Source organism: Procambarus clarkii, chromosome 23, assembly GCF_040958095.1.
Source record: "Procambarus clarkii isolate CNS0578487 chromosome 23, FALCON_Pclarkii_2.0, whole genome shotgun sequence".
NCBI classification, from domain to species: domain Eukaryota; kingdom Metazoa; phylum Arthropoda; class Malacostraca; order Decapoda; family Cambaridae; genus Procambarus; species Procambarus clarkii.
In genome coordinates, this window is record NC_091172.1 from 10,805,076 (window position 1) to 10,830,075 (window position 25,000).

General features: G+C 45.8%; 1 protein-coding gene across 5 annotated transcripts in view; it reads right to left on the reverse strand.

Annotated features, from left to right (window-relative positions):
- LOC123753826 (cell adhesion molecule Dscam1) overlaps positions 1-25,000 on the reverse strand; it is a 1,066,948-nt gene that overhangs the window by 75,639 nt on the left and 966,309 nt on the right. For all 5 annotated transcript variants that reach the window (XM_069329883.1, XM_069329881.1, XM_069329882.1 and 2 more), the window contains exons 12-23: positions 24,795-25,000; positions 24,078-24,233; positions 22,046-22,208; positions 17,260-17,387; positions 16,172-16,343; positions 14,985-15,109; positions 8,232-8,362; positions 6,242-6,497; positions 5,772-5,906; positions 3,803-4,041; positions 2,255-2,498; positions 1,773-1,925 (exon numbers count right to left, since the gene is read on the reverse strand). The exon at positions 24,795-25,000 is cut by the window's right edge and continues 38 nt beyond it. In XM_069329883.1, the coding sequence (XP_069185984.1) occupies positions 1,773-1,925; positions 2,255-2,498; positions 3,803-4,041; positions 5,772-5,906; positions 6,242-6,497; positions 8,232-8,362; positions 14,985-15,109; positions 16,172-16,343; positions 17,260-17,387; positions 22,046-22,208; positions 24,078-24,233; positions 24,795-25,000 (2,108 nt within the window). The remainder of the gene's footprint in view (positions 1-1,772; positions 1,926-2,254; positions 2,499-3,802; positions 4,042-5,771; positions 5,907-6,241; positions 6,498-8,231; positions 8,363-14,984; positions 15,110-16,171; positions 16,344-17,259; positions 17,388-22,045; positions 22,209-24,077; positions 24,234-24,794) is intronic.

Here is a 25,000-nt window from a genome sequence, read left to right on the forward strand (position 1 = left end):
GCAGGAAGTAAAGGAACGGACTGATTGTATCTTCCTGAACTGCTAAAAAACTTCGTCATTCTACGGCACACGAGGAACAAGTGGTAGTAATTGCAAAACGTAAGAGTTTTACGTTTTGCACAACAGGATGCTGAGTAAAATAGTGAAAAGGAAAAGATCAGGTGTAAATTAACAACGGAAGTAACTCAGATACCAGTGTTATATCCAATATTGTTCCTGACATTAATCAATGAATTGAAGGATGAAGTACGATCCTAGATGGCATTGTCGATGATAAAAAAAAAATCTGAAACTAATCAGAACACAGAAGTATTGCAGAACAAAAAAAAAAAATCCTGGACAACGTACTGATCTGATCTGTTAAATAAGTACTTAAATCTAACCCAAATCGGTCCAGTGTGACAAGACTGGGGCCGAGGTCGAGGAAGCCTCAGGACAATAAATGGATCTAAAAACAGACATAACACCAAGGCTCTCACACGAGGCACACATTAACAATAAGTCTACAGTGTCATATGTGATGCTGGCGAACATTCATGTAGTCTTAGAAGTCTGGACAAAGAAGCTTTAAGGACGTTGTGCACTGTCAGACCAATATTAGTTTATTTCACTCCAGTTTGTAATCCAAAGCTAAACAAAGCCTGAGAACGTTTAGAAGTTTTCCAAACAGTTGAACTTAAGTGAGCTTGGCAATGATAAGTGTCTAAGGAAGCTCGACTGCGCTGCCTAGGGAAGATGAGTGAAACAGAAGTGACATGATTACGACATACGAAATTCTAAGAGACACTGACAAAACCAACACAAATTAGATGTTCTTAAGGCAGCAGAAAAAAGATAGAAAATGGGAGGAAACCAGAAAAAGATAGAAAATGGGAGGAAACCAGAAAAAGGTAGAAAATGGGAGAAAACCAGACACACAGATTACTCACAGGGATGTAAGGAGTTGCTTCCTCATTATCAGAGCAGCAAGCAAGAGAAATGGACTAAAATAGGAGGTAGCTGAGGCGAACTCCACTCAAAGTTCCATAACTAGGTAACATAACAAGCATGAGAGTAACGAACCATTGAAATAGGTGACCGTGTGGTGATCATTGAATGGCGGGGTCCAGGAGTTAAGGCTCGCTCTGATAACCCTTAAGGTGAGTATAAATGAAAAAAAAATAAATAAAAAAATAAATAAATAAATAAATAAATAAACAAATAAAACTCCTACAAAAAAAAAATATAAAACCTAAAAATCATTTGTCGTGGCATCAGAAGTGTAACTACCCTGATGTTTCTAAGATTAGCCTCCTTCAGCCAACTCCATCGGCTCTAGTGCTTTAGGACACCAACAAGGTCACAAACACTAGCCCCCCCAGCCAATGTACTGACAACCCAACATAACACATACGCAAACAAACAACACATACACAAATGTCAACCCATGGTGGACAGGCCACCGAACTTTCAAACCTCCTCTCTCTCTACACCCGCATCCTCTTCCTGAATTTCTTCTCCCCATCCCTCTACCTCCCCCATCCTTTCCATTCCCTATGGACATCAAAGCGAAGTGAGTATGCACATGTGAATAGATACTCTCAAACCAATAGATTACAGAGGATAGCAGACGGCAAAAACTGATAGATGAGAGAGACCGCGTGAAGAGGGAAGCAGACAGATGTACAAAATAAATAAATATAATTCGGTAAGAGAGACACAGCCCGACAACATGACTTGAGGCACTCACGGTAAGAGAGACACAGCCCGACAACATGACTTGAGGCACTCACGGAAGAACCTGGTGGGGTGTACGGGGCGGTAAATGACCTTGTAGCCCTGAAGGACGCCGTGCAGGGCTGCTGGCAGCGGCGGCATCCACTTCACTTTGAGGGACGTGGACGACGAGCTGGTGCACTGCACGTCCCGCGGCGCCTCACTCGGCACTGCAAATATCAACAGACATTATAAGGACTTTTATCTCGAAACCCTCTGGTCTCACCATCTAAATAATCTTCATTGATAAGGGTGGACTTTCTTTTAGAGCTTGCTTATAGACATATGGAGGCAAACTTCACATAGTGTGAGGCTTAAATTCTGATCTAAACATAAGTTTACACGGCTAAATTCGGATTGTTTATTGTCTCAATACAACGTATACTGAACTCGCTCCGTTTTCCTGATTTTTTATCAACTGAACAAGATAAACAGCCTAATGCAATCTATATGAAAACTAATCCAGGCAGCGAATAGTGCAACCATGCTTGTGCCTCACCGTCTTCTTCAGTAGCAGCGGTGACTGGCGCAGTCCTGGGCCCCGCCCCGGCGGAGTTGAAGGCCTGCACAGTCACATCGTAACTAGTAAACTTGTGCAAACTTTTCAGCGTCGCCTCTGGGCGGTAGAGGGCGGCGGCGGAGGGTTCTAGGTTCTGGTAGCGGTAAGGCTCTGACGAGTTGGCCACCCTGTACCCGACGTAGTAACCTAGCCCGTGGCGGTGGGACATGACGGTCTCTGGAGGCTGTGAGAAACACGCGAACAATTGAGCGTTTCTTAACAGTGATGGCAGTTTTGAAGACCCCAAAGCCAGTATCTAGGAGAAAACATATCAACTATCGACCAAGAAAATTTTTATGTGGCTCTTGTATGACTGAAGACCAAATGTGTCAGCGGAGAGATATGTTGGTAATTTATTCTGCATAATTGCTGTGGGATGGGGAACTGAGACACAGCTTAGCACTCCTCTGAAACATCAACAGCAAAAATGCAGAACGGACGTGGAAAGATAAATTATTGTAATGATTACGTGGAGGAAGAGGGGGAGGACAATAGTTACTGAGTAGTGGCATGTAAATAGTGGTAGAGGAAAGAGATGCAATTCTACTGTGGCAAGCTAATGTCCCAAGATTGAAAATAATTTTAAACGAATTATTTAATTACTAACTTTTATGTAATTTGCCTAAAGAACTTTGGTAGCAGGAGTTATCAAAGACATGACAGTGGTATTCAAGAGTAACACAAATAAGAATTTTATTGAGTGAAAAAAAGTGACACTAGTACTCAAATCTAGGACATTTAAGACTTTTATTGAGAGAAGAAAGTGAAAAGACGTAAAACAGCTTCTGAATTTGGAGAATGGTATTCTAAAGGTTCTCTTGGTAATCATAGAAAGCTGGATCACTGAGGAGCTTACCACAGTCGAGCTGGGCGGTGGAGACACCACGAACATAATCATACTTGTTTCACATGAGTGGCTATATTTGCTTGACGCACGTGCCTGTGTTTGCTTGACGCACGTGCCTGTGTTTGCTTGACGCACGTGCCTGTGTTTGCTTGACGCACGTGCCTGTGTTTGCTTGACGCACGTGCCTGTGTTTGCTTGACGCACGTGCCTGTGTTTGCTTGACGCACGTGCCTGTGTTTGCTTGATGCATGTTCCTGTGTTTACAAGGCACTCATGGCAGTGTTTACATGTCACATGTGGCCGTGTTTACATGTCACACGTGGCCGTGTTTACATGTCACACGTGGCCGTATTTACATGTCACACGTGGCCGTGTTTACATGTCACACGTGGCCGTATTTACATGTCACACGTGGCCGTGTTTACATGACACACGTGGCCGTGTTTACATGTCACATGTGGCCGTGTTTACATGTCACATGTGGCCGTGTTTACATGTCACATGTGGCCGTGTTTACATGTCACATGTGGCCGTGTTTACATGTCACATGTGGCCGTGTTTACATGTCACATGTGGCCGTGTTTACATGTCACATGTGGCCGTGTTTACATGTCACATGTGGCCGTGTTTACAAGACTTACCTGCCAGGTGACTCTAAGGCTGGTGGAGGAGATGGGTATAACCCGGACATTGGTGGGCGGCATGGTGGGCGGCTCGTGGGCAGTGGTGACCCGCACCTCCGGGCTGGGCTGCGAGGTGCCAACAGAGTTCACGCCCACGACCCTCATCAGGTAGGCGTGGGCGGGGGCCAGACCAGAAATGTGGGCTAAAGGCGTCGCCACTTCCACCGTCTTGATCCTACCAACGTTCATCCACGAGTCTGTTGGTAATGACCAAAGGCGTCATTTCTAACTGATAAAAGTGAAGCACAAGTTAGACAAGAATTAATCAAACAAACGTTATTCCTTCACCCGTGCCTTCACTATTTCGTGCGTCACGTAATTGTTGATATAATTGTTAAAGTAGAATAAGAGTTTCGTTAGGGTTTGAAACGTTTGTACTAACACCAAATCCTAAGGAAATCAGAGATTCCACTCACAGTTAAATCACACGTGCTTCCCTACACACACAGTCTTAAACACTAACCCCCCCCAAAAATAAAAAAAATCCCTTAACACAAAGTAACCTATAACACACAATTTTCCCTACACACTTAATGCTCCCCAAAACACCCAGAATATTCCCTCACACAAAGACACCCTTACCCTTAGCCTCCCTTTACATAGAATCTCCATCACTCAAAATCTTTACACAAAACCCTCTGAAATACCCCCCCTCTTCCCTTGCGTTCCCCAGGTCGTTAGTCACAGCCACAAAGCAGGAGCTCTTAGCGTGGGGCAGCGGGCTCTTGAGCACAGTGACCGCACTGCGACCGCATCACTCTCGCCTGTTCATAATTAACGCTGAAAAAAGACACATTGTTTATATATCTTGTTATATTTCACTCTTTGATCGCTGGTTTATCCTACAGGACAATGATCAATTTAACTATTCTTATTGACGATTGTTGTCCCCTAACTTCCCTTGCCACTTCGGGGAGGAGGGGGGGGGGGGTATAGGGTGTTCATGTAGCTTCAGGGCACCGATCCCCCCCAGCCACAGGGCATGGCGAGAAGGCACCCCTAAGCATACCTAATTCCCTATCAAACACAAACAAAAATACACATAAATGGCAGATCTCATCACAACCCCACAAGAGTTAAGAGGATAATAATAACACACAATAATAAATGGTAATAATAATATACACAAAACGGAAAATATCTTTTGTATTTCGTTTTCTTATATGGGACACAGCACACACAGGTACGGGTGCACAGTGTATCATTAAAAAGAACTAGAGCTGAAGGCAAAACAAATTAAGCTGCCTAAGCGGCAGGATTGGTGACTTGACGTCGGCATACATGGAAAAAAGCTATTCATAGTAGAAGCTGCTAACAAGGCCCCGGAGCGGGAGGGTTGTCATGTATGCGCATGGGGGGGTCCAGGGGCCGCTGCCTTACCCACTCGTGGGCTCCGGCCAGGTCATCAACTCTCTTGCGAGACACCATTTGGAGAAGTGGTACTCCAGATGACGACTCTGCTTAGATAGTTGGCTGTCAGCTATCCTGGCTGCGGTTCACCTAAACAAGACTATATGGACCCTTATGCACCCTGTGCACGGTGATCCTGAGACTAAGGTGGTCTGCCCCTTGATGTGGTCTTGGACCATATTCTGTAGATGGAATATGTCCAGGTCAGGGCTTTCACAGAGCAAATCTCAAGGTCGCTCTTAGTGAGTCCCATATCCTGAAGACCACTCGCACTCTCCTTGCACCATCCTTCTCTCCAATTGAGGGTTATCGAAGAGGCGGATGCTGTGTGCTTCCCGGTATATTCCCTCACCTTTTGAAGGATCTCTGGGGTGCCGTACTTGTCGCACTAGCTCAAATGTGGACGGGAGAGTGGGAAATAAGTCGTACCAGCGTTGTTCAGCGATCCACCTTTCTCAGCAAATGCTGAGTATCCTTTATTTAAATTGTCGTATTTTAAATCACCTGTGAAACCCACCTGTGCTGTTGATGATGAGGATCCTGTAGATGGAGATGTGGGAGTTGCCGTCGTGGGTGGGGGCGGCCCAGGTGATGTTCACGGTCCGAGAACCACTCTCAACCACCCGTGGGGACCCCGGTGTTCCCGGCACCTCTGGAATCACAACGGTCACAGCTCCGTGATGGTGGAAATATCTCAGGAAGTACTACGAACGGTTAGGTAGACCGTCAGCATGTGTGCAAATCAGTAACTTTGTTTAACCTCACGATCAGCAACTTTACAAACTTTATCACTATAACTATACTTAAACCATAAATTAACCAGGCAAGAACTACCAATCTGTCATAAATGAACTAAAAATCTGCTAGACGTCAACCATGCATCAGCCAGATAATACATTATACAATATGATCAATACGAGGTCAATCTTCTATACACGGGTCATCAACCTGCTTCACGTAGGTTGATGACCGCTGCCGCACGCTCACCCTGTACAATCAAGTTGACTTTCTTAGTGTCGTTGCCGTAGACGTTGGAGGCGAGGCAGTAGAAGATTTTAGAGTCATGACGAGACTTGGTGGCTACGCTCATCACCGACCTGTAACCTTCTACGCCTCCACCAAGCGAGGGTTCACCGGAGGAAGAGGAGGAGGAGATGGTAGTGGACGTCGACGGGGGTGTCGACGAAGCATTGAGTATGGTCTCCTTGATACTCAGGCCCCCGCTCCTCACGTCGTTTGAGAGCTGTCAACAACATTCTACGTTATTTTAAGTGACCAGCAGAACTCGTTCCTTAAAGGGAATATAATCAAAACATAATAATAATCATAATAATAATAATAGAGGAGGTGCAGTAATAATTATGATAATATTAAGAAAATCAGTAGGATCCACGAAGAGGATTCGAACCCGCACACTTGGTACCTCCAAGCACACGTCCTTGACCACTACACCACGACATGGTCTAAAAACAATGCAACCTGGGATTCAACTGAATCCTCTAGGGTTCCTGGGGCTTCCACTGAAGCTCAATCAAGGTTTCACACATTGCCTCCATGCACTCTGGCTATGGTCGTGGTGTAGTTGTGTAGGACATGTGCTTAGGAGTGTGCAGGTTCGAATCCTCCTCATGGCTCCTGCTGATTTTATCATTGATACATCACGTTAATGTGATTTCATTGTGTAATGATCACATTATTGATAATAAAAAACAATATTACTGCCTATATGAGTCATAGATTATGCAAAACTATATAATTTACAGCTTTCAACCAAGAATTTGATTTTAATGACGAAATTTAGTAAAGTGTTGATCAAATGTTTATTTTTCTGTTAATTAGCTGAATATAAGGAAGTCTTTTCCCCTCATTATATTCTGAGCAGATTCTAGCATATACTTTCATACAATGATTTTTTTTGGCACAATTGATGTTGGCCCAAATTTAATTAGCTTGTATTTCTTTGAAAATCCTTTAATTAACCTATTTGTATGGCTAAAACAAGTTGGTTAAACTATGAACAAGTCCTGCATGGGTGAATGGTGCCTGCCCCTGGCAGGAGTGATGACCTACCCTGCCAGGAAGAGTGATGACCTACCCTGGCAGGAGAGATGACCTACCCTGGCAGGAGTGATGACCTACCCTGGCAGGAGAGATGACCTACCCTGGCAGGAGTGATGACCTACCCTGGCAGGAGGAGTGATGACCTACCCTGGCAGGAGTGATGACCTTCCCAGGCAGGAGGGGTGATGACCTACCCCGGCAGGAGGAGTAATGACCTACCCTGGCAGGAGGAGTGATGACCTACCCTGGCAGGAGGAGTGATGACCTATCCTGGCAGGAGGAGTGATGACCTACCCTGGCAGGAGGAGTGATGACCTACCCCGGCAGGAGGAGTGATGACCTACCCTGGCAGGAGGAGTAATGACCTACCCTGGCAGGAGGAGTAATGACCTACCCTGGCAGGAGGAGTGATGACCTACCCTGGCAGGAGGGGTGATGACCTGCCCTGGCAGGAGGGGTGATGACCTACCCTGGCAGGAGGAGTGATGACCTACCCAGGCAGGAGGAGTGATGACCTACCCCGGCAGGAGGAGTGATGACCTGCCCTGGCAGGAGGGGTGATGACCTACCCTGGCAGGAGGAGTGATGACCTACCCTGGCAGGAGGAGTGATGACCTACCCTGGCAGGAGGGGTGATGACCTACCCTGGCAGGAGGGGTGATGACCTACCCAGGCAGGAGGAGTGATGACCTACCCTGGCAGGAGGAGTGATGACCTACTCAGGCAGGAGGAGTGATGACCTACCCCGGCAGGAGGAGTAATGACCTACCCTGGCAGGAGGAGTGATGACCTACCCTGGCAGGAGTGATGACCTACCCAGGCAGGAGGAGTGATGACCTGCCCTGGCAGGAGGAGTGATGACCTACCCTGGCAGGAGGAGTAATGACCTACCCTGGCAGGAGGGGTGATGACCTACCCTGGCAGGAGGGTTGCCCGAGGACCAGATGGTGGTGATGGGCAGGTCTCCCCGCGCCTCACACACCAGGTGGGCGCGTCGTCCCGCCGTCACCGTCACGTTCTCCTCTCGCTCCACGAACTGTGGCGGAACTGTGGTGGGAAAACATCCCCCGTTACACGTACAAATATCCAATACAAGGCCCAAATTGGCCTACGTGACTCATAAACAGGCATTCAAAATTACCACATTGCAGGTGTTTAAAATATATGAGAATTACTTAGGATACCAGCTGTATAATAACATTTTACTCACATAATGTCAATTACACGTCATAAGCTCATTTAGTGGGTCCTAATACCCAGAAAAATAATGATCCGTAGGAGGTAATAATTCGACAACCGTGTTACAAAGTGTATGTGAGGAATATGCAAGAAACACCTCACATTGTTTCAACGTTGAATGATACTGTAATCTTAAGAATGATACTGTAATCTTAAGAAATTTACGAGAAGTCAATATATCAAAAAGGGAATCAAATTCAATGTATCCCTTGTAAAATGCATCCTCAATAGCTCGGAGGAGTGATGCCTATGCCTAATGTCTCGCGTGTAAAGCTTCGGCTTCACACGCGTAGGGTCCGCGGTTCGAGTGTCCTAGAGCCCAAGTGAAAAGAATGCATCACTTGTATTATTTTTAATTAACCATAGAAGACGCATACAAACCAAACTCCGTTATTAATGTAGGCCATTACCCCACTTAATTTTATAGAGAAATAATTCATTACTAATTAAATGCCATTGGCAACTGGGGGGGCACTGCTCCCCACCAGTGGGGGGGATGGGGGGGGGCACAGCTCACCCACCCGTGGGGGCATACGTACTCAGAGATAAATGGTAAGTTTTCTCTGAATGCTCTGTGTTCCCTTCTTCGAGGCTGTGGGTACCAACAATTGTACCAGAGGTGGTACCCCCCTTTATTTATATATATGTCGTACCTAGTAGCCAGAACGCACTTCTCAGCCTACTATGCAAGGCCCGATTTGCATAATAAGCCAAGTTTTCATGAATTAATTGTTTTTCGACTACCTAACCTACCTAACCTAACCTAACCTAACTTTTTCGGCTACCTAACCTAACCTAACCTATAAAGATAGGTTAGGTTAGGTTAGGTAGGGTTGGTTAGGTTCGGTCATATATCTACTTTAATTTTATCTCCAATAAAAAACAATTGACCTCATACATAATGAAATGGGTAGCTTTATCATTTCATAAGAAAAAAATTAGAGAAAATATATTAATTCAGGAAAACTTGGCTTATTAGGCAAATCGGGCCTTGCATAGTAGGCTGAGAAGTGAGTTCTGGCTACTAGGTACGACATATATATATATATATATATATATATATATATATATATATATATATATATATATATATATATATATATATATATATATATATATAAAATCAATGTTACCACCCATGAACAAAAACTGTTAAATAGTGTAAGACCAACATATAAGCCGTGTTAGGGGGTAGGGTCACTACTCTGTAACGTTATACTTCATAATGAGCGTAACTGTACCAGTCATTTGTAGCAGTGTTGTGACCACCTGTAATGTGTACTGTTGACGGCAGGTGATATACTCGTTTGAACACCTGGGACACGGCCGAGAGATATTCGTAATAATTTACACTTGAAAAATATTTGAGGTTAGTTTCAAATCATCACATGGAAATAACTCCTTACGAGACCAGGGGCCAGATTCACGAAAGCACTTACGCAAGTACTCACGGGCGTGTACATCTTTCCTCAATCTTTGACGGCTTTGGTTACACTTATTAAACAGTTTACAAGCATGAAAACTTCCCATTCAACTGTTGTTATTGTTATAAACAGCCTCCTGGTGCTTCGGAGCTCATTAACTGTTTAATAATTGTAAACAAAGCCGCCAAAGATTGAGAAAAGATGTACAGATTCGTAAGTGCTTTCGTGAATCTGGCTCCAGGAGGTATGGCAGGAAGTGCGAAATATCCTGGTAGAGCTCAGAGGAGCAATAGGCATGCTGTGAGACAATTCAATCAATTTGAAGGGACCGAGACTGTTCAAGACTTTCCCTTCTTGATATGTAAAGGTAATAACTAGTCGATGCCTCACAATGTTGCAAAGAGAACTTGATAAACACTTCCAAGGAATACTTGATCCACCGAGCTGTAACTCACACATCGGACTACGAGCAGCGGCGGCTAACAGCCTGGTTGACCGGGTTAGATACCTTGGGAGAGACTCATTTGATAGAGGTCAAGCAGAGAGTGGCTAGGGACATCATTCAATAAGCTCAGGGTGTTATAAGTTATACCATCCTCACCAGGGGCAGTTTGTTTAGGTTTAACTAATGCTGATGTTAATTCAAAGGGAGTTATAGCCAACTGATCTGTTAAATCTGGTGAGGAGCGTGCTATTTCAATATTAAAGTTTCTGTTAATGTTGGTATGTCTTAAATGCTGCTGTATATCTGGGGGTAAGGAAGAAATTTGTGAGACACTAGACCATTGAGCCAGGAGCATGTCAGCATATTCTGCAGGAGTATGATGAAGCTGAACTGGGGCTGAAGGTTTGGTAATGTTTTTAATTTTGTTCCACATTTCCGATAATGTTGTAGTTCTATTGATACCTTGTAGGAATTGTTCCCAATATGTGTTCTTAACTTGACCCTTAAGCTCGCGAAAATCTCTGTTGGCATTGAGGAATGCAAGTAAATTGTCAGCTGTTTTGTCTCGTTCATAACAGCCAGCAGCTGAAGCACTTTAGCTCTGCAATAATAATAGGATCCTCTGTCCATGAGGAAGAACGAGTGTTCTTTTTTTTCCTTGATTTAACCCAGACCGGGGAGCCGGTCGGCCGAGCGGACAGCACGCTGGCTTGTGATCCTGTGGTCCTGGGTTCGATCCCAGGCGCCGGCGAGAAACAATGGGCAGAGTTTCTTTCACTCTATGCCCCTGTTACCTAGCAGTAAAATAGGTACCTGGGTGTTAGTCAGCTGTCACGGGCTGCTTCCTGGGGGTGGAGGCCTGGTCGAGGACCGGGCCGCGGGGACACTAAAGCCCCGAAATCATCTCAAGATAATCTAAGGTATCATAATAACTGGTAATGATACTGACCTTATCATTGTAAAAGTGGTCCACTGATACAGGTGTATACCCAGTGTACCACTTATGTACATAAGCCTTAAAGTGCTGTTTAAAATTGTCTGGAATGTTAATTTTAACTCTAGGATGAGGATTGGACCTAATATCCGCCACAGTGTATTCACAATATATTGCAAAATGATCACTACTAGTTCTGGGATGAGCTTAACGTTGACGTTACTATCTACTAGGCTGTAGCCAATCACATAATCCAGCCTACCTCCCAATAAATGGGTCTGTTTATCAGTATCATACACAGTAATATTATGATCAGTAAGGTATTTCAAGAAGACCCTTCCAATATTGTTACACTGAACGTCACCAAGAGCAGTGTGACGAGCATTAAAGTTACCCATACATAACATACCTGTGTTACCTGTAGGTGTCGGTAGCAGGTCTGCTTTAAGTACACTACATCGTCCATATATGTTATACAGTAGGAAATGGCTATTTGCAGTTTGTAATTTTAATTTTTGATAATGTATACTATCACTCCTGTGATTTTTAATTAGTTTACAGATTAAGCCATTCCTAATATACGTTAGTAAACCAGTTCCAATATCGTTGTTGTATGCTGTATACCCGGGTATCCTGGGTGGGACCACCTTGATAGTTGTAGATGTATATGGTTCCTGTAAATAAATCACATCCACGTCTCTCATTTTAGTATACAAGATTACGTCATTTATCCGAAGATAAACACTTCGAATGTTCCAAGAAATAAACTTAACTGTTTTTGTTTGATGAGCCATGGTTACGTATCAAGGGAATTAAGGTAACATTTAAGCTCGTTAAACACTTGGACAACATAAGCAGCTTTGTCCCGTGTGTCCTGAGTAATATTACTTTTGCGTAGGAGGCGTTTAACCAGAGTAGCAGTTGGTGTTCTCTTAAACTCTTTATCTGTAACCAACTCCAGGGTTTCATTATGATCTAGTGGGGGTGTCAGTGAGGGCTCAATGACTACTCTAACACCATGCCCAACGGGGATTTGACACTCACGTTCCGTAGAGATAGGTGACGTAGCCTCAACAGCTGCAACATTACCACTCGCATCACTACTGGTGCTGGGAGAATTTACTTGATCACTATCGCTAGCATGATTCACTTCACCCTTATCACCGGGCAGATTCGTTTCTAATGTTTTTATTTTAAGTTCCAATTCAGTCATTTTCTTTTTTTAACCAGTCAATTTCTTCTGTATCTTTGCTTGTTTGCTTTAATCCGTCGATGATTGGAAACTGCTCACTAGAGGTGACATCAAGAGCTTCCTGCTGGGTGCCTCCTGCAGCTGGACCAGACGCCACTGGCTTCCTGTTCGTGTTAGAGAGGGCGGGGCGTAGAGGGCAGCCATGATGCCAGACATCTACGCCTTCACGCAAACACCTGGGACACCTCCGGACCGGAGGAGAGGCTTCCTCCCCGTCCTCAAGGGTAGGGGGGTCGACCTTTGAGGACACTGCCTTGTATCGTGCTGTTCAGCACAGAGCCCACACACAGGGTCATGTCGACAGTACGTAGAGATATGATGAGTACCGTGGCACTTATAACAAAGAACAGGGGGGGATACCCAAGATCTGATAGGACTTGATGGGGTGAAATGTCCAAAGAAGGTGTTATGTTCAGGGGGAGGGTCACTGCCATTCCAAATAATGATGATCCTGTTGAGAGGTTGACCATCCTTATGTATCCGTCTTGTCTCGTAGACTCCTTCAAGGTTATAAGCTCTCTCAAGAGGATACTCTTTGGGAAAACTGGTAACAAGATATTCCTTAAATTTTTTAGGGCGATTGATGATGTCTCCTCTGGTGAAAACAATATTACCAACCTTACCGTCAACCAGTTGAGTGATGATAGCTTCTTGCGTACGTGCCACAAAGATGTAAGGGGAAGTTGGTCTACGTCGGACTATATCGAGGAATGTTTTGAAGAAGTTATTAGAAAGTTGTTCGAACCATGTCAGTTTATCGTGGGTGGATGTTCCAGGTGGGAATGCCAGGCGCACATAATCAGTGCGGGGAGCACTAGGAGGCTTGGGTGGGCGTGCCCCTGGCTGGGTGGGCCCACCACCACCCACCTCCACTTTCTTCACACGGGTTCCGGTGTTGCTGTCATCATTGCCAATGATCTCCTCGCCATCAGCAGAGTCTGCATGTTTAGAATTCCTTCTCGCATCCCGCGATTGTTGCACGTGCCACTCATTGTCGTTATCCAAATAAGCATCGAGTTCCATGTCATCGGGTGACTGCAACCCACTTTGAGCATCAACATATTCCTCGCCGACGGGCTCAGGATCCATTGCTTGGAGATCACTTGGATTAACAGGCACAACAGAAGGTAGGGTGGTACTGAGCCCGGTTGCCCTGACAACGGGCCAGGAGGCACAACACAGGGTAGCTGCCCGGGGCTCCACCACTCACCCAGGCTAGGACACTGTTACCTACCTCATGTAAACACACCACCAGTCGCGCACACAAACCACGACCCTGGGAAGGAGGGCCCAAGGACTATTTTACACACGAGGGGAGCGTGGGGCCAGGTACACCATAAGGCGACAAGGTGCCGTCCCACCGTTCCTCTGGGTAGACTTCAGATACCGCTACACAAATAATGTCTTCATGAATTTCTATACAATCCAGCTATCCACAACCTACAACAGTTGGTAGTCAGAGTGTCGCACACTTAGTACCGCTGCTGCTGACCTATTAGGCACGCTAAAGGCTAAATGTTAGGACCAGGCCTCTGTTAAACCGGACGAGGTTATCTTGAGGTTATCTTGAGATGATTTCGGGGCTTTTTAGTGTCCCCGCGGCCCGGTCCTCGACCAGGCCTCCACCCCCAGGAAGCAGCCCGTGACAGCTGACTAACACCCAGGTACCTATTTTACTGCTAGGTAACAGGGGCATAGGGTGAAAGAAACTCTGCCCATTGTTTCTCGCCGGCGCCTGGGATCGAACCCAGGACCACAGGATCACAAGTCCCGCGTGCTGTCCGCTCGGCCGACCGGCCCCCCACTTCCACGAGGGGCACATCCTGACCGGCCAGTCCCGTGGCTCCAGGAGAACCACATATGAATGTGCTTTAACATATTTAATACATCTACATAAACGACAAATAGGAAAAAAAATATGATTAAACATAATTTGACTGAAGAAGCCCAACACTTGAATTAACAAATTAAACTATAAATACTATATAAAGATATTGCAACTCGATATTGATATTGCATTTGTGAATATGAAACAATATTTAATATTGGTAAATTAATTTGAACCTTGTCCTTTGTAGATGTTTTCCATATTACAGCTCCACCTTTGGAGCACCTCCTTTGGAGTATCTTTTGGAGCACCTCCAAAGGATACCTGATCAACCAGGCCGTGACTCATACGTCAGGCTGCGAGCAGCCGCGTCCAACAGCCTGGTTGATCAGTCCGGCAACCAGGAGGCCTGGTCGACGACCGGGCCGCGGGAACGCTAAGCCCCGGAAGCACCTCAAGGTAACCTCAAGGTTGGAGCATATGACACCTTGCATTATTGAGAGATAGATAACTACAGTGAGCAAGGATAAATAGTCATCGATATTACCCTTGACAGTGACGGTGACGGACTTGGAGAGATCGGAGCCGACACCGTTGGAGGCGCTGCAGAGGAACTCGCCGCCCTGGTTCCTCCTGATCCCTCGTACAGTCAGGCTGCTGTTCCGCTCCACCCTGTGAATGGTCACCGGGAGGGGGGAAGGTTATCCGAGGTCAACAGGGAGCTTACACACCCCCAGCGAGGAGGATGGAAGAGACATAGCAGGGGGAGGGGGGGGGGGGGAGGTCACACAGATCAGGAGGTGGTCAGCTAAGTCAAGAGTCTTACGAGGACAAGAGGTCACGTAGGTCAGCATGGGGTCATATTTTGCCACGCTGACCAACAGAGTTCACACGTCATCAGTAGTGATGGCAGTAGGTCATCAAACAGTAGGTCATCAATAGGTCACAAGACGTTTTTAGTCTACATGGTATCATAAGGTCACACTGATTAGCAAGAGGTTATACTATCTATTAGGCCAGTCGGGGTCATATGGTCCTGTAGATCAGAAAGGGGTCACAAGAGGTCACGTAGGCCAGCGAGGCCTACGTGACCTCCGAAGAGGTCACATGTTGCAGTAGAGGTCACACCTATCAATGTAGTGCCTCCGAAATAAGCAAAATTATAATCAGCGAACGACTTGCAACCTAATGGGACAATCCAGAAGAACATGATGAGTTTGGCAACATGATTTCAACGTCATGTATCAGTGGCAATTTTCCTGAAAAGGGAGGGGGAGGGGAGGGAGTAAGAGAAGGGGAGGAGAGGGGGAGGGGTGTGGAGAGGGGGGAGGGGAGGGAGAAAGAGAAGAGGAGGAGAGGGGGAGGGGTGTGGGGGGGAGGAGAGGGGGAGGGGAGGGAGAAAGAGAAGAGGAGAGGGGGGTGGGAGGGTGAGGGGAGGGGAAGGAGAGGTGAGGGTGTAGGGGGAAACCTTGACAACACACCATGCGCAGAATAAACAAGTGGGATAACAAAACTGAACAGTAAGTCTTAGCTCCCTGCAAACACGCAAAAGTAACAACGACATTATTTGAACTATTTTGGTACGTCGTTACAAAGCTGTAACAACGTAATTACGTTAACAAGTAAACGTTGCTTGTGTTGCCGGGGGGGGGGGGGGTGACAACTATTGTCACCCCCCCCCCCCCCTGCCACCCACGGCGTCTGCTGCCTGCCACTGGAGGGTACAACACCTACCTGACGTTATCACCGAGGGTGCTGACGGGTCGGTACTGTCTAGGGACGGCGCCCTGGGCCCTCCGCCAGGTGATGGTGGGCGTGGGCGAGCCGTGGGCGGTGCAGGGCAGCAGGAGGTCTGCTCCCACAACTACTGATGCGTCCTCAGGCTCCACTTTCCAAGACGGAGCCACTGTATCATGAAGGCAGGAATTAGCGATCCTGAATGTACATATGCATATAACTATACCTATAAGAAAAAAATGTTTCTCTCTTCATAGATGGAGGCCAGATGCTAGGGGCTAGCCTCACCTAAATTTACAGGAGAAAATGGTCTGAGGTACGAGATGGACATAGGCTAGTCGGGGTGGGCCTAAGTTAAATATTTTAAGAAATATTGGTAATTATAAATACCCCTACGCCATTTTCATGGCGTGTGGTTAACGTGGACTTGGTATTGAATAGAAGGAAGAATGGATAAAGAGAAGAGTAAGGAGAAGCAAAACATCTGAAGCCTATACATTTGTTTCAGTGCTTCTTGAAGGAGGTTGAAGACGAGAGGACGAAGAGATAACTAGATAAAGAGATAGCTAACTAGATAGAGAGATAGTTAGAGTCAGAGGGTGGAAGCAGACACACTGGATATATGGAGGTGCCCGGGTCGAGCCCAAAAGGTCGCAACATTTAAACGTCAGAGCTCCCGAATGGAAATGTGTCATTAGAACACGTTTGTTGTATGTCAATATCTAAATACAGTATTAATAATACCTCCTTTATGGACACGGCCTTACACCGAAGGAGGTAGACCTGGGGTCTATGAGGCGTGAGACAGACACAAACCTGTCGTTGTTCTGTGTAGTCTCTCAGGCTTGGTGCATTCTTTTAATAATGTCTTTACGAGGAGTGAGACACATATATGAGGGAAGCTCGCTTTTGACAACGAGTGTGAAACACACACAAGAAGGGAGGCATAGGCTTGCCTTTGACTATGAGGAGACGCACAAGGAGGGGGCAAAGGCCTACCTTTGACTATGAGGAGACGCACGAGGAGGGGGCAAAGACCTACCTTTGACTATGAGGAGAGACACAAGGAGGGGGCGAAGGCCTACCTTTGACCACGAGGTGGACAGTCTGGGCATCAGAGGCGACAGCGTTGGTGGCGGTGCAGGTGTACCTGCCGCCATCCTCCTGGCGGAGGGAGGTGAAGAGCAGCACGCTGGTGTACTCGTCCAGGGACCTGCGGCAGGAGAGCCTAGGAGGTCATGCGAGTCACCGGGTGTTACCACAAGTGTTTACAGACACCAGTCCATAACTTATAAATCAGAATTCAGTTTGACAGTAATAATTTACAATGAAATAGATGTTGTAAGTGTTACGTATTGTTGTATACATTTGTTTTCGGCCGGATTCGCATAAAGTTTGCCAACCAGGGAGCCGGTCGGCCGAGCGGACAGCACGCTGGGCTTGTGATCCTGTGGTCCTGGGTTCGATCCTAGGTGCCGGCGAGAAACATTGGACAGAGTTTCTTTCACCGTTTGCCCCTGTTACCAAGCAGTAAAATAGGTACCTGGGTGTTAGTCAGCTGTCACGGGCTGCTTCCTGGGGGTGGAGGCCTGGTCGAGGATCGGGCCGCGGGGACACTAAAAAGCCCCGAAATCATCTCAAGAAGATAACCCTTCCGTGCTATGGGTTATGGTCACAGATATATTCTATAAATATACTTCTAGACTTGTATTAAGCATCTGTATCATTTGCCAATATTGTTGGGCAATGTACTTTCTAGTTAATTAGAATTCCAAAGTAATTTCGTATGTTATGAACTGTATGATGGTGAGGGAGCCTTGTGGGAGGGTTGTGTGGGGCCATCACCTTGCCACATGCTATAAAGTTTAAAGTGTTAGTGGTACATTACTAAAGTGTATCTTTATATTGAATAAGAGTATATAATGTGTGCATTTCAGTGGGAAACAATAATATAAGTGGGAGTACTTAGAATGTGAACCCGCTACAAAAATAATTCTCAGTGAATATAATTCCGTTCTTGCCTGTAGTATTAATTAATATTCCTTTATTCTATAATAGTTTAGCTTTTGATAGTATTGCTATAAGAGGAAAATATGTACATTAGGACTCAATAGTAAGTACCTGGTGTGTGTTTTGTTATCTGCTTTGGTATCAACAGCTAGTTATCTTCAGGTTATCTTCAGATGATTTCGGGCTTTTTAGTGTCCCCGCGGCCCGGTCCTCGACCAGTCCTCCACCCCCAGGAAGCAGCCCGTGACAGCTGACTAACACCCAGGTACCTATTTTACTGCTAGGTAACAGGGAAATAAGGTGAAAGAAACTCTGCCCACTGTTTCTCGCCAGGCGCCTGGGATCGATCCCAGGACCACAGGATCACAAGTCCCGCGTGCTGTCCGCTCGGCCGACCGGCTCCCTTCCCACCTGGTCACTTCAATAGGAAATTGAGGGTCAACATGATTGAGAATTGTCTCAGCACATCTCCTCAGCTCATTTATGGTATGATATTTTCTAGTATAGACTTACTTTCTGGCAAATTAATTATTTACACGTTAGTGTATAGAAATATTGATAATATCTCTTTAGCGGAAGACTTAATAATTTGTCAGTGATACTTTAAATGTTACTTGTAGGTCCTGCACAACTGGACCCTTAACTGATCATTATAGTCTGTATGTGTGTATGTATGTATGTATGTATGTATGTATGTATGTATGTATGTATGTATGTATGTATGTATGTATGTATGTATGTATGTATGTATGTATGTATGAATGCATGTATGTATGAACGTATGTATGTATGTATGTATGTATGTATGTATGTATGTATGTATGTATGTATGTATGTATGTATGTACGTATGTATGTATATATGTATGTATGTATGTATGTATGTATGTATGTATGTATGTATGAATGCATGTATGTATGTACGTATGTATGTATGTATGTATGTATGTATGTATGTATGTATGTATGTATGTAATGTATACATGTATGTATGTATGTATGTATGTATGTATGTATGTATGTATGTATGTATGTAATGTATACATGTATGTATGTATGTATGTATGTATGTATGTATGTATGTATGTATGTATGTATGTATGTATGTATGTATGTATGTAATGTATACATGTATGTATGTATGTATGTATGTATGTATGTATGCATGTATATATGTATTCACTTAGTTGTTAGTTGTATTCACCTAGTTGTGCTGGCGGGGATTGAGCTCTACTCTTTCGCTCCGCCTCTCAACTGTCAATCAATCACCTGTTACTATTTTTTCACACACACACCCAGGAAGCAGCCCGTGACAGCTGTCTAACTCCCAGGTATCTGTTTACTGCTAGGTAACAAGTGTATCAAGGTGAAGGAAACTCTGCCCATTTTGTTTCCTAGCCGGCGCCAGGAATCGAACCCGGGCCTCAAGATTACGTGTCCAGCGTGCTGTCCACACGGCTACCGGCGCCCCATGTATGTCAGTATGTATGTATGAAGTGTGTGCATCGTGAATGTAATATAATTAAGTATACTGGCAAACTTGCTGCTGGGTTTCTATTATCCCTAATTATTCCTCCAGTGTAATTAAGGGTTGATTAAGGGATCAGGCCAAAGGGGCTCAAATTGGGGAGAGGTTCAGGAAGCTCCCCGCGCTATATAATAGAGGTTCAGGAAGCTCCCCGCGCTATACAATAGAGGTTCAGGAAGCTCCCCGCGCTATAGAATAGAGGTTCAGGAAGCTCCCCGCGCTATAGAATAGAGGTTCAGGAAGCTCCCCGCGCTATAGAATAGAGGTTCAGGAAGCTCCCCGCGCTATACAATAGAGGTTCAGGAAGCTCCCCGCGCTATACAATAGAGGTTCAGGAAGCTCCCCGCGCTATACAATAGAGGTTCAGGAAGCTCCCCGCGCTATACAATAGAGGTTCAGGAAGCTCCCCGCGCTATACAATAGAGGTTCAGGAAGCTCCCCGCGCTATACAATAGAGGTTCAGGAAGCTCCCCGCGCTATACAATAGAGGTTCAGGAAGCTCCCCGCGCTATACAATAGAGGTTCAGGAAGCTCCCCGCGCTATACAATAGAGGTTCAGGAAGCTCCCCGCGCTATACAATAGAGCATAGAGCATAGAGTTGCTTCGGTCCTCTGGTACAGTTTACAGGCTCGTGGCAGTAACTCGCTCTCTTAAGTAGTACACCTCATCGTGACGTCAAAATCCCGAGCGGACACATACATAAAGTGTATATCATAGCGGCTCACAAACATTCACGTTTTCTATGCATGGTCGATAGGTTAGGTTAGGTTAGGTTCGATAATTTTAGTATACCATTTTCCATCCGTTGCAGCAACTCGAGAGAACGGCTGACTTTATACAACATGGATTAAGGCTGTTATGTGAATTAGACATGAGTATTTTTTTGCCCAGCGGAAGTGTTCTGTTATTTGACTACTTGGTATGGGGGTAGAACACTGGCTACCTGGTATGGGGGGTAGAACACTGGCTACCTGGTATGGGGGTAGAACACAGGCTACCTGGTATGGGGGGTAGAACACTGGCTACCTGGTATGGGGGTAGAACACTGGCTACCTGGTATGGGGGTAGAACACTGGCTACCTGGTATGGGGGTAGAACACTGGCTACCTGGTATGGGGGTAGAACACAGGCTACCTGGTATGGGGGGTAGAACACTGGCTACCTGGTATGGGGGTAGAACACTGGCTACCTGGTATGGGGGGTAGAACACAGGCTACCTGGTATGGGGGGTAGAACACTGGCTACCTGGTATGGGGGTAGAACACAGGCTACCTGGTATGGGGGTAGAACACAGGCTACCTGGTATGGGGGGTAGAACACTGGCTACCTGGTATGGGGGTAGAACACTAGCTACCTGGTATGGGGGTAGAACACAGGCTACCTGGTATGGGGGTAGAACACTGGCTACCTGGTATGGGGGGTAGAACACTGGCTACCTGGTATGGGGGTAGAACACAGGCTACCTGGTATGGGGGTAGAACACAGGCTACCTGGTATGGGGGTAGAACACAGGCTACCTGGTATGGGGGGTAGAACACTGGCTACCTGGTATGGGGGTAGAACACTAGCTACCTGGTATGGGGGGTAGAACACTAGCTACCTGGTATGGGGGGTAGAACACTGGCTACCTGGTATGGGGGTAGAACACTGGCTACCTGGTATGGGGGGTAGAACACAGGCTACCTGGTATGGGGGATAGAACACAGGCTACCTGGTATGGGGGGTAGAACACTGGCTACCTGGTATGGGGGTAGAACACTGGCTACCTGGTATGGGGGGTAGAACACAGGCTACCTGGTATGGGGGGTAGAACACTGACTACCTGGTATGCGGGTAGAACACTGACTACCTGGTATGGGGGTAGAACACTGGCTACCTGGTATGGGGGGTAGAACACAGGCTACCTGGTATGGGGGGGTAGAACACTGGCTACCTGGTATGGGGGGTAGAACACTGGCTACCTGGTATGGGGATAGAACACTGGCTACCTGGTATGGGGGGTAGAACACTGGCTACCTGGTATGGGGGGTAGAACACAGGCTACCTGGTATGGGGGTAGAACACTGGCTACCTGGTATGGGGATAGAACACTGGCTACCTGGTATGGGGGGTAGAACACTGGCTACCTGGTATGGGGGTAGAACACTGACTACTTGGTATGGGGGGGGGGGTAGAACCTGGTGTGAACGAAGGACGCTGACTGTCTTGTGCCAACCTAACTCCGCCCAGTATGGGCCTGAAGAAGAGAACATATTTCGAAAGGATGATGGTACATATGAGATGGAGGCACGAGGAGGCATACCTGACGGAGATGCAGGCACGAGGAGACATACCTGACGGAGATGGTGGGCCCTGGGGAGAGAGGGCGGCCGTCGTGGGTCCAGGCGAAGGACAGAGGCAAGTCTCCTCGCTCCACCACACACATGATCCTAGCGCGAGACTTGGCAGGGAATCCTGAGCCCAGTGAGATCATCCGCTTGTCTATCTGGGGCGGCACTGTGAAGGAGACGTGAGAGGTGAGAGGAGGGGGATTTTGTGTCTGGGGAAACAGCGGAGAGGAACATATATGTAGCAGGAATTGTAGGATATGGTTAGGTTGGTCAGGACCAACTGAGGGAACATTTGATTGGTTTCGGAAAAGTTGTTCAATGTCAACCAATATTTTTTGACTAGTTGTATATGAAAAGGGCTGCAATTGTTCCAAGTTTCAGTACTTCAGCGTAAATGGAAAGGGAGATTTTTATTTTTCAACGAATTTTACACATTTTCAAGTGTGAATAAAAAAAAAAACTTTCAGATATAATCATTCTATGACACTTTTCTGACACATTAGCATATACTAAAGGCTCGTAACTTAAGGAATTTCTAAAACATCTTTAGTTTTCCTAATACAAATATTCAAAGTTCCCTCCAAAATTATGCAAATATGTCATGTTTTTGCTATTATAAAAAACGCTAAGTTGCGAGTTTAGAGACATACACTTTACATATAAGTTGTAAGTTTCAGGTAAATTGAGTAAAAAATTAAAGATTTATTCAAGCTTTTATGTTAGTTGAAAACATTGAAAATAAATAAGAAAATAATAAAGTCTGAGGTGCTGCCATCTGTGGCTGAGGTTGACATCAACCAGTTTTCTCCAAAACTGGCGCCCTTACAGATAAGCTTATGTGCAGTCACGTGTATAAGTTTCATGCAAATCGTCCGATGAAAAAACATAACAAAAAAAATTTTGAAAACAAAAAAATAGTAACTTAAATTTTTTTTAATAAAACTAATTATGATATTTTTTTAATATATGGTATTGTGATAGGTGAGTCATAGATATGATTTAATATATGGTATTGTGATAGGTGAGTCATAGATATGATTTAATATATGGTATTGTGATAGGTGAGAGTCATAGATATGATATCAGTTGACACTTTTGTTTGATAATCGTTTTTGATCATTTTGGAATAATTTTGACACCTACTTCTTGAGGTTATCTTGAGATGATTTCGGGGCTTTAGTGTCCCCGCGGCCCGGTCCTCGACCAGGCCTGCACCCCTAGGAAGCAGCCCGTGACAGCTGACTAACTCCCAGGTACCTATTTACTGCTAGGTAACAGGGGCATTCAGGGTGAAAGAAACTTTGCCCATTTGTTTCTGCCTCGTGCGGGAATCGAACCCGCGCCACAGAATTACGAGTCCTGCGCGCTATCCACCAGGCTACGAGGCCCCTCCTACTTCAATATTTTTTTCTCCCTTCCTATTTATGCTACGATGCTGAGACTTGGACCAGATGAAACCCTTTTCCTATACAACAAGTCAAAAGAGTTTGATTGAAATCGAACAAATTTTCATTTAATGGATTTTTTGGGGGAAATCTGGATCTAATGCTCCTAAGGAAACGCTTTAGGGTGAGGCATGAGGTGAAAGAAAACGCGTCTAAACATCTCTGTCCTGCAGCAGGAATCAAACCCGGCACCCTGCGATTGTGAAGCGACTGCGCAGACACCTGGATAGTGTCCTGCAGCAGACAGTTCGATGGTGTCACTAAAATTAGAATGCAATTGTTCATTGCATGTGCCTATAGCTTCTAACAAAAAGTATGGATAAGCTTCAAGAATGACTAGTGTCTAAGAAAAAATACTATAGTACAAAAAAACACTATTGGATAAAGTTGTATAATGAGGGACACCTCCATATCTTTAGCTAATACAGATAAAGGAATCAAACTTACAAGATGCAGTGTGACTGCGTAAATATAATCACACAACTACTGAATCACGACAGTCACATATCCACACGTTTAGGTTAATTAGTGCCTGGATAAAGGTGGGTGATCGCCTCTGAGCACCACTGCGGAATGCTGTGATCACTAACCCATAACATTGACCTGGAGAGTGGCTCTGGCAGTGTTCTCCCCGGCGGAGGCGACGCAAGTGTACTGTCCTCCGTCGGCCTCGCGGGACACCTGGCGCACCACCAGCGTACCGTTGGCCAGCACCTCCTGACGCTCTGACACCGGCAGCACCACTCCTGTAGGAGGGGACGAGGCAGGAGGCAATGAGTACGAAGTAGGAGGAAGTAGGAAAGAGAGGTGAAAGGAGAGCGAGGGAGAAATGAATGACTCGAGGGAGGAGGGAAGATCAAGGGACAAGCGCGGAAGACAAACATTAAGTAGGAGAGGAAAAAGTGGCGCATAGAAGAAGTAAGAAAGCAAGCAGGAAGCAAAGTAAGCTGCTACGTGGGAAGGAAAGCAGAGGAAAAAAGTAGGTAAAGAAAAAATAATAGAAAGAGCAAGGTAGTAATCAAAGGCATCAGGAAAATAAGCATATCATGTAATGAGCAGGACGAACAGGCGGGAATGGAGATAAGAGACTCTTAGAAATGTTCGCGAGTTAGATAAGAGCGGAGGAACATGATGTCTTGCAACACATATTCTGGAAGTAATTCAGGAAATAGAGATGCGTGGATGAGATGGTAGACGTCGATTCAAATACTTGTGAGGGAAAAATAAACAGTGAATGAGTTGAGAAATTGGCGACGAGGCAAAATACTAAAGTGGACACAACTAGGGCGGTTGGGCCGGGAACTTACCATTCTTCTCCCAATAGATGGAGTCGATGGGGAAGCCGGCTACCACACAGTGGAAGGAGGCGGTCCTGCCGGCCACCACGCTAATGGGCCGCATGGGCCGGATAGTCGGAGGTCCACGGACGTTGAGGCGGCCCATGTGTTCCACCTGGCCCGCCCGGTTCTCCGCCAAGCACCTCCACTGGCCTCCGTCCTCCACCCGCACGCTA